Here is a 14,784-nt window from a genome sequence, read left to right as displayed (position 1 = left end):
CTCCATCTTCCATGTGGCAGCCCTTGAGATATCTGAAGATGGCTATCATATCTCCTCTCAGTCTCCTCTTTTCCAATCTGGACATACCCAGATCCTTCAACCACTTCTCATAAGGCTTGGTTTCCAGACCCCTGATCATCTCGGTTGCCCTCCTCTGCACACGTTCCAACTTGTCAACATCCTTCTTAAATTATGGAGCCCAGAATTGGACACAGTATTCCAAGTGTCGTCTGACCAAGCCAGAATAGAGTGGTTCTATGACTTCCCTTGATCTAGACACTACACTACTGTTGATGCTGCCTAGACTAGCATTAGCTTTTTTTTTTTTTTTTTTTTTTTGCTGCTGCATCACACTGTTGACTCCTGTTAAGCTTGTGGTCCACCAGGACCCCTAGATCCCTTCCACATGTGCTGCTAGTAAGCCCAGCTGGAGGAAACCTGGCAATGGAGGTTGAGAATCAGCAAGACCCAGGAACACTTAAGCACATCTGTCTCATTCAGCGATTTCTTCCCAAGCAAATTTGAACTTGGGGGGCATGTAGCTCAGGAACTCTTAATAACGTTTTCTATCAACACTGCTTCACACACACAAACTTTTTTTATTTATGCACCTAAAAGAGCAACAATGTGACCCATTCACACTTGTGGTTCACGTAACTGTGTCAGTAAGTCCAGATTGGCCGTGGTCCTCTGCCATTTGCACGTGTGGTACAAAACACACATTTTTATTCCAGCTGTGGGGTTGCCACTGCATGACACTGCAAGCGGCCTTTGGAGCCCAAGCGAAACTACATAAACCACAAAGAGCAGCCTTTTCAACTCAAGGTAGACCAGGGGTAGGCAACCTAAAGCCCAAGGGCCAGATGCGGCCCAATCACCTTCTCAATCTGGCCCACAGATGGTCCGGGAATCAGCGTGTTTTTACATGAGTAGAATGTGTCCTTTTATTTAAAATGCATCTCTGGGTTATTTGTGGAACATAGGAATTCGTTCATTCCCCCCCCCCTTCAAAATATAGTCCGGCCCACCGCATGGTCTGAGGGACGGTGGACTGGCCCACGGCTGAAAAAGGTTGCTGACCCCTGAGGTAGCCACTTGGGAGCCATTTCACACATGCGTTCAGATCACTGGTTTACTCAACACTTGACGACACATAAGGGAAAGTCCTCCATTAGAGTCAACTTCATTCAAAATACAAGTTTTATCTGTGATGGCACACAAGTCATCAAGCAATGATATGACATTAGGCCCTATTTTCAGAAGAACAAAACTAACCACAGGATAAAAACAATGCCAAGTTAGCGCAGAAGAAGCAAGCGCAGTTCCGGCTTTTCACGGACAAGAAACACGGTTTCATAGGTTCCTCAGGAGGTTTGCACCATGTTCCACTCCCAATGTTTATTTATCTGGACTTCTTATCTCATGCTTTTGAAAACAGTCTCGGATTTGAAGTCTGTCCCAGGACAGGGGAGAGAGGAAACTGCGTCTGGCCCCAAATAAACACATTTGCGTGCGCAATTTTTCCCATTTTTGCAACGTGATTTCCCCAAAGATAATGCTTCAATAACATTACTTGCCTGGAGAAACACGACACATTACTTGCCTGGAGAAACACGCCACAAAATTCGGGAAAGCGTGCATTTCGAAGGACGGCTAAATTTCAGTCAGCGTATCGTTTCAGAAAGTGAATCCTTACTTCCGAGTAAGCATTCCTAGGATCGTGCTAGAAGGCCCACTATATTCAGTGAAGCTTACTCCCTACGAAGCGCATTTTTGGACTCCCCCTTAATTTGAAACCACTTCCAGATTGCTTCTCTGTTATAAATGCTCCGAGCCGTTTTGCAATTTTTCTTTCAGAACTCAGCAGCCCCGGGAGCCGTTTGCAACATGATGTTCCGAGCTCACTAAGAAGCTTTTTCGAAGCTGTCATGTGACCACTTCCAGAAGGAAACTAGGTGGGGAGGACAACCTTTCCAGGATGAGCCCACTGCCAGGGGAAATCCTGCTCACCGACGCCACTCAAGGCAGGCCCTATAGATAACTAATCCTTTGACAACAGTTCCATGCAAATGATCTCATCATGCTGCCTGTGCAAATGAGCGCTTGCCAAGAGAACATAAATGCAAGGCTGCTTTTCCAAGGGAGAATCAGCAGGTGGGAGGCAGGCCGGTGCAACCCTCTCCTTCTAATACCCACCAATTTCCCCATTGCACATCCTTCCCCAGCACTTTTTAACTCACAGCAGGGCTTGCTTCCAGTTCCGCAGCCCAGCTGCAGGGCAGGGAGCTGCAGAAGGAGAGAATCAGAAGCAACCTGACGGAGCATTTGTGGCGTTTGCTCCTGCAAAATCGACCAATCTATCCCTGCTCCTATTAACTGAATCAGGAAAACGCTAGTTAGGAAGGCTCGCTTTTCTCCCTCCCAAATGAGGCCCCTTGTTTTGGAAATCCAGACTCGTGGCTCTCTCCTCGCGAGCCAGGTCCTTTGGCATAATCACAGCAAAGAACAACAACACCTCACTAATATAAGCCCTTGCTGGCACACGTTGCTGCTGGAGCAGCTAGATGCTGGTTTGCAAGTTGCAAAAGGAAAAAAAAAGGTGCGGGGGGGGGGGGGGGCAAATCCAAGCCAGAAATTTCATATCCTTATCAAGATCCATTAAATCTCAAACCGTTTTTTTTTTTTTTTCCATTTTCAAAGCTAATGTGAAATAGGAAACTGAACAGCTAGTTGACTTTCTCCTACGGAAAGCAAATGAGGACTTGGTTGCTAAAAATACAAGCAAGTTCCGCTTGCTCGCAAAAAAAGCCTTACATGGAAAATGCAGGTTTCATGATGTTTTCTGCGTCTGACAGTAGCTACTTTTAGGAGTTCTTTCCCACTGATGGAGAACCCATCGTTCAAAAGCCCCGGAGGGGAAATCTAGGATTTCATCCATTTTAAGTTGTGACCCACAGGCCAGTCTCTACGCAAAAGAACAAATGGATACAAACCTGGCGCCAGGAATGGCAAAACAAATAAGTAAATAATAGCGGGGTGGGGGGGAGCATTTCCGCCTCCCTTGTCACTCCAGAACTGACTTTAGCAGCCATCTTTTCAACAAAGAAACTTCAAATGGGAAAATGCAGCTTGAAACCGCAGAGTTGCAACTCATCAAGAGATTCGGTGCCATCCCACTTGCAGACCGGACCAAAGGGTTTTTATCACACTGTATGTGTCGATTGGCTTACCAATGCTGGGGTTTCTGTGTTACAAACAACAACTGGGTCTGGGTTTTGTTTTTGAAGGAACACAATTCTCACAGCCTGTACTTTTCTGCATTTCATTTCCTGCTCACTTCAGTTGCCTTTCTCTCCCCAACCCCAGAAACAACCATGAATGCATATGTATGTATTTGCAGCTCAGGATAACACTTCATTAACATTTGATGAAGGGGACTGCGGGCCACAAAAGTTCGCGCAGTAATAAAAACTACAAACTGTCTGTTGCAGCAAAAACAGCAGTTTTTAAATCTGGAGGGCCATGTCTGAATTGTGAGCTTCCTGGACTAAAGCACAGTACATTTCTGAGCACAATTCAAAGTGTTGGTGCTGACCTTTAAAGCCCTAAACGGCCTCGTCCCAGTATACCTGAAGGAGTGTCTCCACCCCCATCGCTCAGCCCAGACACTGAGGTCCAGCTCCGAGGGCCTTCTGGCGGTTCCCTCACTGTGAGAAGTGAAGTTACAGGGAACCAGGCAGAGGGCCTTCTCGGTAGTGGCGCCCTCCCGTCAGATGTCAAGGAAATAAACAGCTACCTGGCTTTTAGAAGACATCTGAAGGCAGCCCTGTACAGGGAAACTTTTTAATGTGTGCTGCCAGGGCTTGTTTTCAGCTGGAACTCACTGGAACTCAGTTCCGGCACCTCTCAGGTGAGTGCCACTGCCATTATAGAAGAATACAGGTGGCGTTCATAGTGAGTTCCAGCACCTCTTTTTCTAGAAAAATAGCACTGTGTGATGTTTTACAGTCAAGCCTCAGTTGTCAAACGTAATCCATTGCGGCAGACCATTCGACTTCCGAAACCCGACTTCTGATTGGCTGCAAGAGCTTCTTGCACTCAAGAGGAAGCCGCGTAGGATGTTCGGGTTCAGAAAAACGTTCAAAAACTGGAGCGTTTAGTTCTGGGTTTTCGGCGTCCAGGAGCCAAAATGCACGATAACGGAGGTGTTCAGGAACTGAGGTTTGGCTGTATTGTGTTTTTATATATGTCGGAAGCCTCTCAGTGTGGCTGGGGCAACTCAGTCAAATGGGCAGCCTATTGCTATTGTTATTATTTTATAAAGGTTACTGAGACGGCACGGGAAGGAGCTGGTGTAAAAGCAAACTTTGTTGCTAGCAACATACAAACTGGCCACAGAAATAAACCTCCTTGAATAAGCTGGAACTTCATTCCAAAATAAGTAAGGGTATGTGGATGGTTGTGTGCAAGGCGTTTTTTCCCCTGCCAGAACTTGCCGGAACTCTTTTTCTAGAAAAACAGCACTGGTTGTGTGGAATTCATGATCAATGGGTGCGGTTTGGGGATGTATGACACTTGCATGGGATGGGAAGAAGAAGCTCTATGAGGGGGTTGGTTGTTGAGGCACAAAAGCCCCTAGTGCAGGGGTAGGCAACCTAAGGGCCGTGGGCCGGATGCAGCCCAATCACCTTCTAAATCCGGCCCGCGGACGGTCCAGGAATCAGTGTGTTTTTACATGAGTGGAATGTGTGCTTTTATTTAAAATGTATTTCTGGGTTATTTGTGGGGCCTGCCTGGTGTTTTTACACGAGTGGAATGTGTGCTTTTATTTAAAATGCATCTCTGGGTTATTTGTGGGGCCTGCCTGGTGTTTTTACATGAGTGGAATGTGTGCTTTTATTTAAAATGCATCTCTGGGTTATTTGTGGGGCCTGCCTGGTGTTTTTACATGAGTGGAATGTGTGCTTTTATTTAAAATGCATCTCTGGGTTATTTGTGGAGCATAGGAATTCGTTCATTCCCCCCCCCTCAAAATATAGCCTGGCCCACCACATGGTCTGAGGGACAGTGGACCGGCCCACGGCTGAAAAAGGTTGCTGACCCCTGCCCTAGTATGTATATATGCCCGCACACGCACACAATCATTCTGTTTGTTTGCACTCAAGTCTCCCCAACAAAGCTCCTTACGCCTGATTTACCTGGCCTGACTGGACTCTGCATGCAGTTCTGAGAAACCATGGAAGGGTGGGCCGACGTGGATGCTCTGCTGCTGAGGTCCATGACGGAAGGTGATGCTGAGGTAGATTGCTGAAGAGCTGGTTGGTGAGGGCTGTGGTCATGTTGGGCCGGGCTGGGCGGAATGCCGTTCTCCGAGAGAAACTCTTCCAGGTCCATGTATTCCAATTGGAAAGTGTCGCCATCGTAGGGAAGTGTCTTGTCCCATAATGTAGGACCCAGGAAAGCGGACTGTGGGACCATGGCATTGGTATTGTCCTCATCCAGCTTTTTCTCTTTGTCTTTTTCTTTATAAAACGCTAAAAGGGAGAGAGAGAGAGAAGACAGGGAGGGTACAAAAAGTCAGTACGTCCACAAAGGAGTTTGGTTGTTGTTGTTTTTTTGCTTTATAGGAAAAACCCTAAGAGTCAGTCCTCCTGCAATTACGACTCTCTCCATATGGCAAGCTCTACGTTTTGGTATAGGGTTGTGAAGGGCCTGGGATAAATTATTTTCGACTCATTAAATATATGCAAGGTTTCCGCCTCTGTTTCTAATTAGCAATTCATCTGTACACTTGGCTTCGAGCAAACGTTAAGACCCAAACACTCCGAGGTTTCATCAGAGCGTTCGTAGCAGAAGACAGAGTTGGAGTCGGGGAAAGGGGGAAGCGGGAGAGAGAGATGATAGAATCATAGAATCGTAGAGTTGGAAGGGGCACCAAGGATCATCTAGTCCAACCCCCTGCAGTGCAGGAAACTCAGGAGGGAGGGAGGGAGGGAGGGAGGGAGGGAGGGAGGGAGGGAGGTATTCAAACAAGTGTTGCCTAAAAGGACATGCCCCACAAGTTGAGAGTGTCATTTTAGAGGATGAAATTTAATTTTTGCCAATTTATTCAATGAGGGGTGGTCTTAAAATGTTGTGTGTGTGTGTGTGTGTGTGAGAGAGAGAGAGAGAGAGAGAGAGAGAGAGAGAGGAAGTCAAACTTGCTGTTATTTTTGTGATTGGGCAACACTTCGCTTTGCAACTCTACATCTAATTAAAAAACACATAAACCGCTCTCGGGAAAACCAAAGAGTTTTAATTTTACCTTCTGGAAATGCCAGGTAGCGCTAAATGATATAATAATAATAACAACAACAACAACAACAACAACAACTGCAAGTGCGGGACAATCCTTTTTAGTGATTTCCGTGCAATTTTACACACATTTTCCTTCCCAAGCAAAACTAAACTGCATTCATTTCACCAAAACATCTTCTGAATTCCCAAGTCATGTTAAAACTTCTTTTTAACACCCCTCGTTTGGGGAATCTGAAAGTTGAAAAATCCAAAACGCCCTTACTCTGCCAGCAGGTTCTCTTGCACAAAGCCCACTGAGATGAATCAGAGCAGTACGAGAGCTGTTCTCGCAGGGTTCCCGTTCATCCCAATAGGGCTTTAACAGGAGAACTTCCCGAGAGCTGAACTTTCAAAGGAAAAGTTTGATCCCTACCCCACCCCTCTCAAAAACCTAATTGCCTGGTCCTTAAGCAGAAGAAGGGACGCGGGTGGTGCTGTGGGTTAAACCACAGAGCCTAGGGCTTGCTGATCAGAAGGTCGGCGGTTCGAATCCCTGCAACGGGGTGAGCTCCCGTTGCTCGGTCCGAGCTCCTGCCAACCTAGCAGTTTGAAAGCACGTCAAAGTGCATGTAGATAAATAGGTACTGCTCCGGTGGGAAGGTAAACGCCGTTTCCGTGCGCTGCTCTGGTTCACCAGAAGCGGCTTTGTCATGCTGGCCACATGACCTGGAAGCTGTACACCGGCTTCCTCGGCCGGTAACGCGAGATGAGCGCCGCAACCCCAGAGTCGGACACGACTGGACCTAATGGCCAGGGGTCCCTTTACTTTACCTTTAAGCAGAAGAACGACCTGAATTCTTTTCTGTTCTACAAAGTTGCAGAGCCTATAGCTCACAAGACAAAGAGCCGTACCATGGTCCCATTGATCGAGACAAATAAATATAATAGCCTTTATCGTCCACAAGAAAGCAGAGTTAACAATATACTACAATGACCTGGTGATTAAAAGCATGCAGCACACGAGCAGAAGTGGTCTTTGGTTGCAAAGATCTAAATGAGCCAACAAAAGGTCATTAAATGTGGAAGTAAATCGTGTGATTTAAATGAATCTTTCCCAACAAAAAAAACGGTGGTCACTGTACTGCATAGGATGTTCCCACAAACTACACATTGATCTCTCTTGGTTTTTAACTAAACTGCTTTAGCCGCAAGAACAGAGAGCTGGAAAGGCAAGGTTGAATTCCCCCACTTCTGTATGTACCATTGTCCTGATCTATTCTGCCCCATACCCCCAAAACATTTGGGTGTTTGTTGGAGGGGGGCGATTGTTGTTGCGTTTTGTTCTCCTCCGCTCACATTTGCTTGAAGCCAAGAATGCATATGAACTGTTTGTCCCTTAGGACTGAGGAATACTGGTACTTTAGGACTAACAGCTGCCATAATTTAGGTTTTCACTGGGAAAGTGGCTGTGGGGAAAGGGAGACGGTCAACACACCCATTCTTCCCACTACTCAGTGTAAAGCCACTGGAGCCAGTGTAGCATAGTGGTTAGAGTATCAGACTAGGACCTGGGAGACCAGGGTTCAAGTCCCCGCTTGGCCATCAAGTTCATTGGGTAAGCTTGGGCCAGTAACCGCCTCTCAACCTAATCTACCTCACAGGGTTGTTGTGGGGAATAATTCGGGGGGGGGGCGGACCATGTACACCACCTCGAGCTTTCCCAGAGGAATATATATATTAAAAACAAATAAATTCATGGAGTCCTACAGCTGTGATTCAGTATAGAAAGAAGAGAGACCTAATCAAGGATTTCCAACGCATCTTGTAGCTCAGTCTTGACTTCCACATAAACTGGGTTTAAGATTGAGGTGCATAAAAGGAGATTTCCTGTCATTATGCTGGATAAAAAAGCACTATAACGGCCCAAAGATTCAAATAAACAGAGTTACACATCTACTCAGACATACGCTCTGTTGTGTTCAATGGGGCTTACTCCCTGGTGGGTAGAGGATCCTATAGACAGACTAGACTGCAGCCTAAATTTCTAAGGAAGTTTCTCAAAAGACAAAGTGGTCGACATATTGATCAATATATCTTTTTTTAAAAAAAAATGTTTCTAGGATTTAGGGAAAGAGATCAGCTGTCCACAATTGACCGCTTATGATTTGCCATGATTTTGGATTAATTCTGAACCTTCCTTCCAGATAGGCTTCCTCTGGAAAAATCATCATAATCTCTGTGTCCTTTTCTTATTTGTGGATTTCGTGGATTGCTGCGTGTCACTCACAAGACTGAATGCTACAAGTCCATGCACACTTACTTGGGAGTAAGTCCCGCTGAACAAAGTGTGACTTGCTCTAAAGGAAGCCTGCCTTGGATCAGCCTGCGCAGGCAATACTCAAATTTCACAGGCGGCATATGAAGCTGTCTAGAAAACTACAGGGAAATGCTGAGCGCTGTGCAGTCCATAACAGCTAACAAGCCCCACTGCTGCGGATTTTAATGGAGTGTGCATTGCACCCTCTATATGTCACAAACACCACAAACACTCACCCTCTTAGAACCTACAAAAGATGTAGAATAAGTCATTGCTAAAATATTTACAAAAACCTTTTGCAGCTTTTGGGTGCAAAGAGGTATTTGGTAAGGGCTGTTTTGCTTGCGTGCAAATCCAGAAACATAGCTGAAACACATTTTGCGTGCCTTCCTCTCTCTAAACTTCAAAAATAATAATAATCTAACACACAAATCCATTCTCCCGTATGAGAGAAAGACTGAATTTTTAATAGCTGTAATTCTAGGCATGCACTTCCTTGGAACTCGGGTCCACAGAAATCAAAGATTAAGACTTCCAAGAAAACGGAGGCCAGGAGATGATTGATATCTAAAACCATTAAGATGCCAGCGCCTTAACTTCCCATTTAAATCACCTTCAGAAGCAGTGTTCCAAGTGTGCTTTACAGACAAGCAACGAGAATAATAAAAAAGCAATCAAAATAATAATCAGTTGGCTTACTATTTAACTACACATGCCATAGTAAACAAATTAAAGTCCAACCCTATGCATGTTTCTATTACAGTAACCCCGCGGTTACAGCACAAGCGTAACGCATAGGCTCCGGCTGCGCAATTCTAAATAATACTCCTTGGGAGTAAGCGCCCATAGACCCCAGTAGAAGCATGCTTAGGTTCCAGCTGAGCAAAACTCAGCAGTATTTCCCTGAGAGTAAGCACGGCGCCTTTCAACAAGAGCTCACTCCCAAGCAACGGAGTTGTAGTAGGATCCGCGACTTAAAGGAAAGCGCTCCGGCTCCTGCCCGGGGCGCACGGAGGACGCACCGCGCTCTGCATTGATGCGCAAACTTAATGTGGGCTTTTGCGCGCTTGCACGAAATGCGCTTTTGCGCGCTGCTGCTGCTTAGCCAGAAGGCTGTCTTTTAAATATCTTTGCGCGCTGTACCGCGCGCGCGGGTGTGTGTGTTTAAATATTGGTCCACAGGAGAGGAGAGGAAGAAGCAAGCGGGATAAAGCGGGGGGACACCCCAAAACCACTACCCCAGACTTTATTTCCCTTGCCCCCGCTCCCCATTTCTCTCACCGTCTTCATGCTGCAGCGGTAGCTTGAGCGGGTTTTCCAGCAGAGATTTCAGCACCCCGTAGGTTGGAGGTAGGAAAGTTGGATTCAGAGGCAGAGGTCGAGCCATGGTCCTGATCTCTCTCTCGCTCGCTGGCCCAAAATTATTATTTTTCAAACCAAGAATAAGAAAAAGGAGGGAGGACAGGAGGGCGGGCGTGGGTGGGAAATCCCAAATTAGGAGGTAAAAGGAAGAGAATGGGAGGGTGGGGGGAGAAGAAGAAAAAACCCCACTGCTAATAATTTTTCTGAAAAATAAAAATAAAAATCATCAAGGGCTCCTCCTTTTGGCGAAGTTCTAGCCGGCTCCAGACGCTCCGAGGGAATGGGGACGTCCTTTTGCTCGCTTGATCCCCTTTTGCATCAACAACAACAGAGGCAGCAGGAGGAGGGGAGTAAAGGGGGGTGGGGGAGAGAAAGAGGAAAGAAGAGAAAGAAAAGGAGAGAGGCAACCCTGACAGCCAGCCAGGCAGCCAACCAACCAAGCCGCCCTTTCTGGCTCGCTCGCTCCGCCCAGACCGAGGAGTTGCCGGGGGCCGCCTGCGCCGCGCTAGTCAGAGCAGTTGGCTGTCCATGTGCGGACGCCGACGAGCGTGACGCCCAAGGGCGGCCCTGCGCCCAGGGAGGCGGGGTCCGGGAGGGGCCGGCCAGATCTCCGCCCCCGGCCCGCGATCGGATCCTCCTGCCTATCCGCCGTCGCCACCCCGGTTGCTCTTCTCGGGCGCTTTTCTCCTCTTGCACCGGAAAAGCGGCAGGAGAAAGGATGGGCGAGAAAGGACTTTTAAAGGCGATTGGAAGGGGGGGGGCACCGGGGAGAAGCTGCAGCTGCAGCTGCATCCAGAGGAAGGGACAGGATGGGGAAGGGAAAGGTTAAATTCGTTCCGGAGCGCCTGTTTTGCAAGATGCACTTATGGAAACATAGAGTTGGAAGGGAAGCCTGAGCAGTGCTTCCCAAACGTGGGTCTCCAGCTGTTTTTTTGGACTACAATTCCCATCACCCCTGAACACTGGTCCTGCTAGCTAGGGATGCTGGGAGTTGAAGTCTAAAAACAGCTGGAGATTTGGGAAAGGCAATGCAGGAATATGCAGGGATCGAACCTGGAGCCTTGGTGTTATAATCAGCACCATGCTCTAACCAACTGAGCTACTCAAGCTTTTTTCTTGGTTGCCCTGTTACAGCTCCATTAAAAAAAATTAAAAAATAAAAATCGTGTGAGAACAAAATAGTTTGCCACATGAGCATGAATATATACCGCAGATACAACTGCAGTTTAAAAGAAGCGACGTCAGGAAGGCTGTTCAAAAGTTGTCGTCCTCAGGCCAAGTTCTTCCCCACAGGGAAAGAATGGTTAGCCATCATGGTATTTGTTTGCATGCTTCTTTGGTTGGCCTCAGGGTGATTCACAGAAAGAGTCTTAGGTAAAGGGACCCCTGACCATTAGGTCCAGTCGTGTCCGACTCTGGGGTTGCGGCGCTCATCTCGCGTTACTGGCCGAGGGAACTGGCATACAGCTTCTGGGTCATGTGTCTGGCATGACTAAGCCACTTGTGGTGAACCAGAGCAGCGCACGAAAACGGCGTTTACCTTCCCGCCGGAGCGGTACCTATTTATCTGTTTGCACTCTGATGTGCTTTCGAACTACTAGGTTGGCAGGTGCTGGGACCGAGCAATGGGAGCTCACCCCGTCGCAGGGATTCGAACCGCCGACCTTCTGATTGGCAAGCCCTAGGCTCTGTGGTTTAACCCACAGTGCCACCCGCACTCACAGAAAGAGTCTTGGGAAACTGCAATGGGCTATTCTTCCTTGCGCATGCACCCTCCCACAATTCGTTGGTTCGCTTGGTCAGTACAGTGATACCAATCCCACCAACATTTCTCCAATGAAAATTTTGTTTAGTCTTCTTAGTCGTGTTCAATTCTCCGTGACCCCATGAACCAGAGCATGCCTTGGACACTCTCACTTCCTTCTCAAAGCTTCTCCTTTTTTATGTCCATGGAGAGTTTTCTTGGCAAAATACTGGAGTGGTTTGCCAGTTCCTTCTCCAGGTGGATCACATTTAGTCTAAACTTTCGGCTATGACCTGTCTGTCTTGGGTGGTCCTGCACGGCATGGCTCATAGCTTCTTGGAGTTATTCAAGTCCCTTCGCCACAACAAGGCAGTGATCCATGAAGGGGCTGATGAAAATAGGGATGTCCTATTCAACAACAACAATTCTACTATTTATATCTCTCCCATCTGACTGGGTTGCTCCAGCCACTCTGGACAGCTTCCAACATATATGAAAACATAACAAAACATTAAGCATTTAAAAAAACAAAACACCTTCCCTATACAGGACTGCCTTCAGAGGTCTCCTAAAGGTTGTACTTATCTCCTTGGCTTGGGGTACGCATAACTCCATACCCTCCTACATTTTTTCCGTTGAAAATAGGGACGCCCTAAGGAAAAGGGAGACTTTCTGGGATCAAATCAGAAACCAGGACAGCTTCTGTAAATCCGAGACTGTCCCTGAAAAATAGGGGCACTCGGAGGGTCTGTGATACAAAAACATTGTGGGTTATGCAGATGGAGGTGTCATGGTCTTTTTCTAGCTGCCTGGTTGTGCCAGAAGGTGTCCCATCATGAAGTTGTTCAGCCATTGCTGCATCTTGATTGGCGCCTTCCACTCACGTACAACAAAGGGTCGATGTGCAAAATCGTGATTGATGGGTAACAGTTTCCAGGGACACCGTGGGAACATTTGTTGGTATTACCACATTAGCTTTGATTTCTGCAGCTGCTACTGAGCTGTGGGTTCTGCTGTTGGGCGTGCATCGATGGAATCGCACCTGTGTTGTACCAATGATAGCAGGGGCACAATATCATCCATTAGCATGGCAGGGCCACAGGATCAGTCTTAAGGATCATCTCTTAAGGATTTAGGGGGCCTTATTCAGCTGCAGATTTAACACAGCTACTGTGCTACAGTGTTTTTCCTGTGCATATCAGAAATCTCAAGATTTAAAAGTATGCAGCAGGTATTTTAGAGACAGAGGATGATTGCTGGTGCTAATGATACTCAGAGTAGAACTGCTGAATTAAATGAACTCAGCCTGGATAGCTCAGTTGGTTAGAGCTTCGTGCTTCCAACAACAAGGTTGCAGGTTCAATCCCCGTATGGAACAGCTGCATAGGTTGGACTAGAATTCTCAATGTCCCTTCCAACTCTATGAATCTAATTTTATTGAGCTCAATCGGTCTATTCTGACTATGACTTGATTGTATATCACCTGGAGAAAATGCCTCCTAATAATGCATAATATAATTACAGAGAGGCTGTTAGAGAGGCTTGATCTTGGATCCATCATGGATTTCTATGGAGAGTTTCAGAGCATAACATGACCACAGTGAGTTAAAAGCCATCCCACTCAGGAAGGACCACTAGATTAAAGATTTGGACACATCCATGCTATGCAAAAATTACTAGTTACTGGACAGATAAGTACATAAATACAGGGTGATTGACACCAGCAAGGGGAAATGGCTGGCACTGCTACATGGGGAGATATGGTACATAATGTATTCCTATTTGATATGCACATAAATAAAGACAGAAAGAAGCCTTTGAGAGGTTTAGGGTTAAGGGAGAAAGAAGGTAAACAGAAATGTAAGCTCCAGGAGGAAAAGAGAATATGAGAAGTACTGATAAACGATATTAATCTGAGATTAGTCTTAGAAAAAGGATCCCTTGAGAAGGGAGCGCAGGACAATCGAACTTTTAAACATATATTTTCAGCCCAAAGCAACAAACACACAGCACAATGTTGTTAGATGAAATGTGATATTCTGCTGGACAGGAAAACCAAACGGACCTGTCTTCTTGTTAGATTGTGATACAAACTGTTGGTTCCTGTGAACCAGAAGAATCTAATCACTAGCACAAAAGGGTAGAAAGTGACCTGTTTATAACCATATAGGTATTCAACAGGAGCCACTCAAAGTTCCACCTCCACCACATGCATCGCACCATAGCTGAGATGTTCTGATTGTCAGGGAATCACTGCCACAAAGCGAAGTGCTGTTGTGCAAATCACCCAAGCATTTTCTCTGTGTGGAGTCTGGAGCGTACACTCAGAGCATGGCCTGCAAGGGTTTGATGCAGCAACTCTGCTGAAGGTAAGGTGGATGGATCAGAGACAATCAGGGACCCCAAATAACAATGAATTACTACCATTTCTCTGGGCAGCTCCCAACAAAATATTCAAAACACTGCCCTGAGTTCCATGGAAGAAACGTAGAATATGAATGTAATAAACAACCATCCAAATCCACTGTGAATTCTGATTAGGGATGGTTGTGGGAAGGAGGAAAAAATGATTCAGCTTGCATTGAAAGACAAATCTACCCATTTCGGGGTTTCCAAAAGTTGCAGTTTCCAAAACAATTAAGTGAATTGGAACACGCCCATTTCTCCCAATTTGGCAATGCAATTTTCCAGCCCAAGCAATGTGCATATAGTTTTGCATATTGGTGAAACCAATATACAAATATGTGTTCTGTTGGGGAACACTGCTTTGCAAATGTGTGTAAACGAAGCAAAACTGCGCACAAAAAAATGTGTATATTAGGAGAACGTCCCACTAAAATTACGGTGAATTTTCGTGAGGAATTTTAAAAATAACAACCCCCAAAGTGATGTGAAAATTTGAAGAACTGAATTTAAGACTGGAAAAATGAGGAATCGAGAGGACCCAAAAATCACACTTTAACCCACCTCTCATTCTCTGACATATGAAAATTTGAGTCTGCACTTATAGAAGTTCTGTGTTGGGTGGTAAATTTGCCAGAGTCATGTTGATGTTGTTGTTGTTCAGTCATTCAGTTGTGTCCGA

The 14,784-nt window shown here is 46.2% G+C and overlaps 1 protein-coding gene across 2 annotated transcripts in view; it reads right to left on the bottom strand.

The window, feature by feature from the left end:
• Nucleotides 1-10,357, bottom strand: part of HLF (HLF transcription factor, PAR bZIP family member) — a 61,528-nt gene extending 51,171 nt beyond the window's left edge. Inside the window, exons 1-2 of one of the 2 annotated variants that reach the window (XM_033138727.1) lie at nt 9,875-10,357; nt 5,199-5,534 (exon numbers count right to left, since the gene is read on the bottom strand). In XM_033138727.1, the coding sequence (XP_032994618.1) occupies nt 5,199-5,534; nt 9,875-9,980 (442 nt within the window). In that variant the 5' untranslated portion in view covers nt 9,981-10,357. The remainder of the gene's footprint in view (nt 1-5,198; nt 5,535-9,874) is intronic. The other variant, XM_033138728.1, reaches the window with a different exon arrangement.
• Between the last annotated feature and the right edge of the window lie 4,427 nt (nt 10,358-14,784).

This window comes from Lacerta agilis, chromosome 2 (assembly GCF_009819535.1).
Source record: "Lacerta agilis isolate rLacAgi1 chromosome 2, rLacAgi1.pri, whole genome shotgun sequence".
Taxonomy (NCBI): Eukaryota; Metazoa; Chordata; class Lepidosauria; order Squamata; family Lacertidae; genus Lacerta; species Lacerta agilis.
This window is presented reverse-complemented; position numbering and strand designations above follow the sequence as displayed.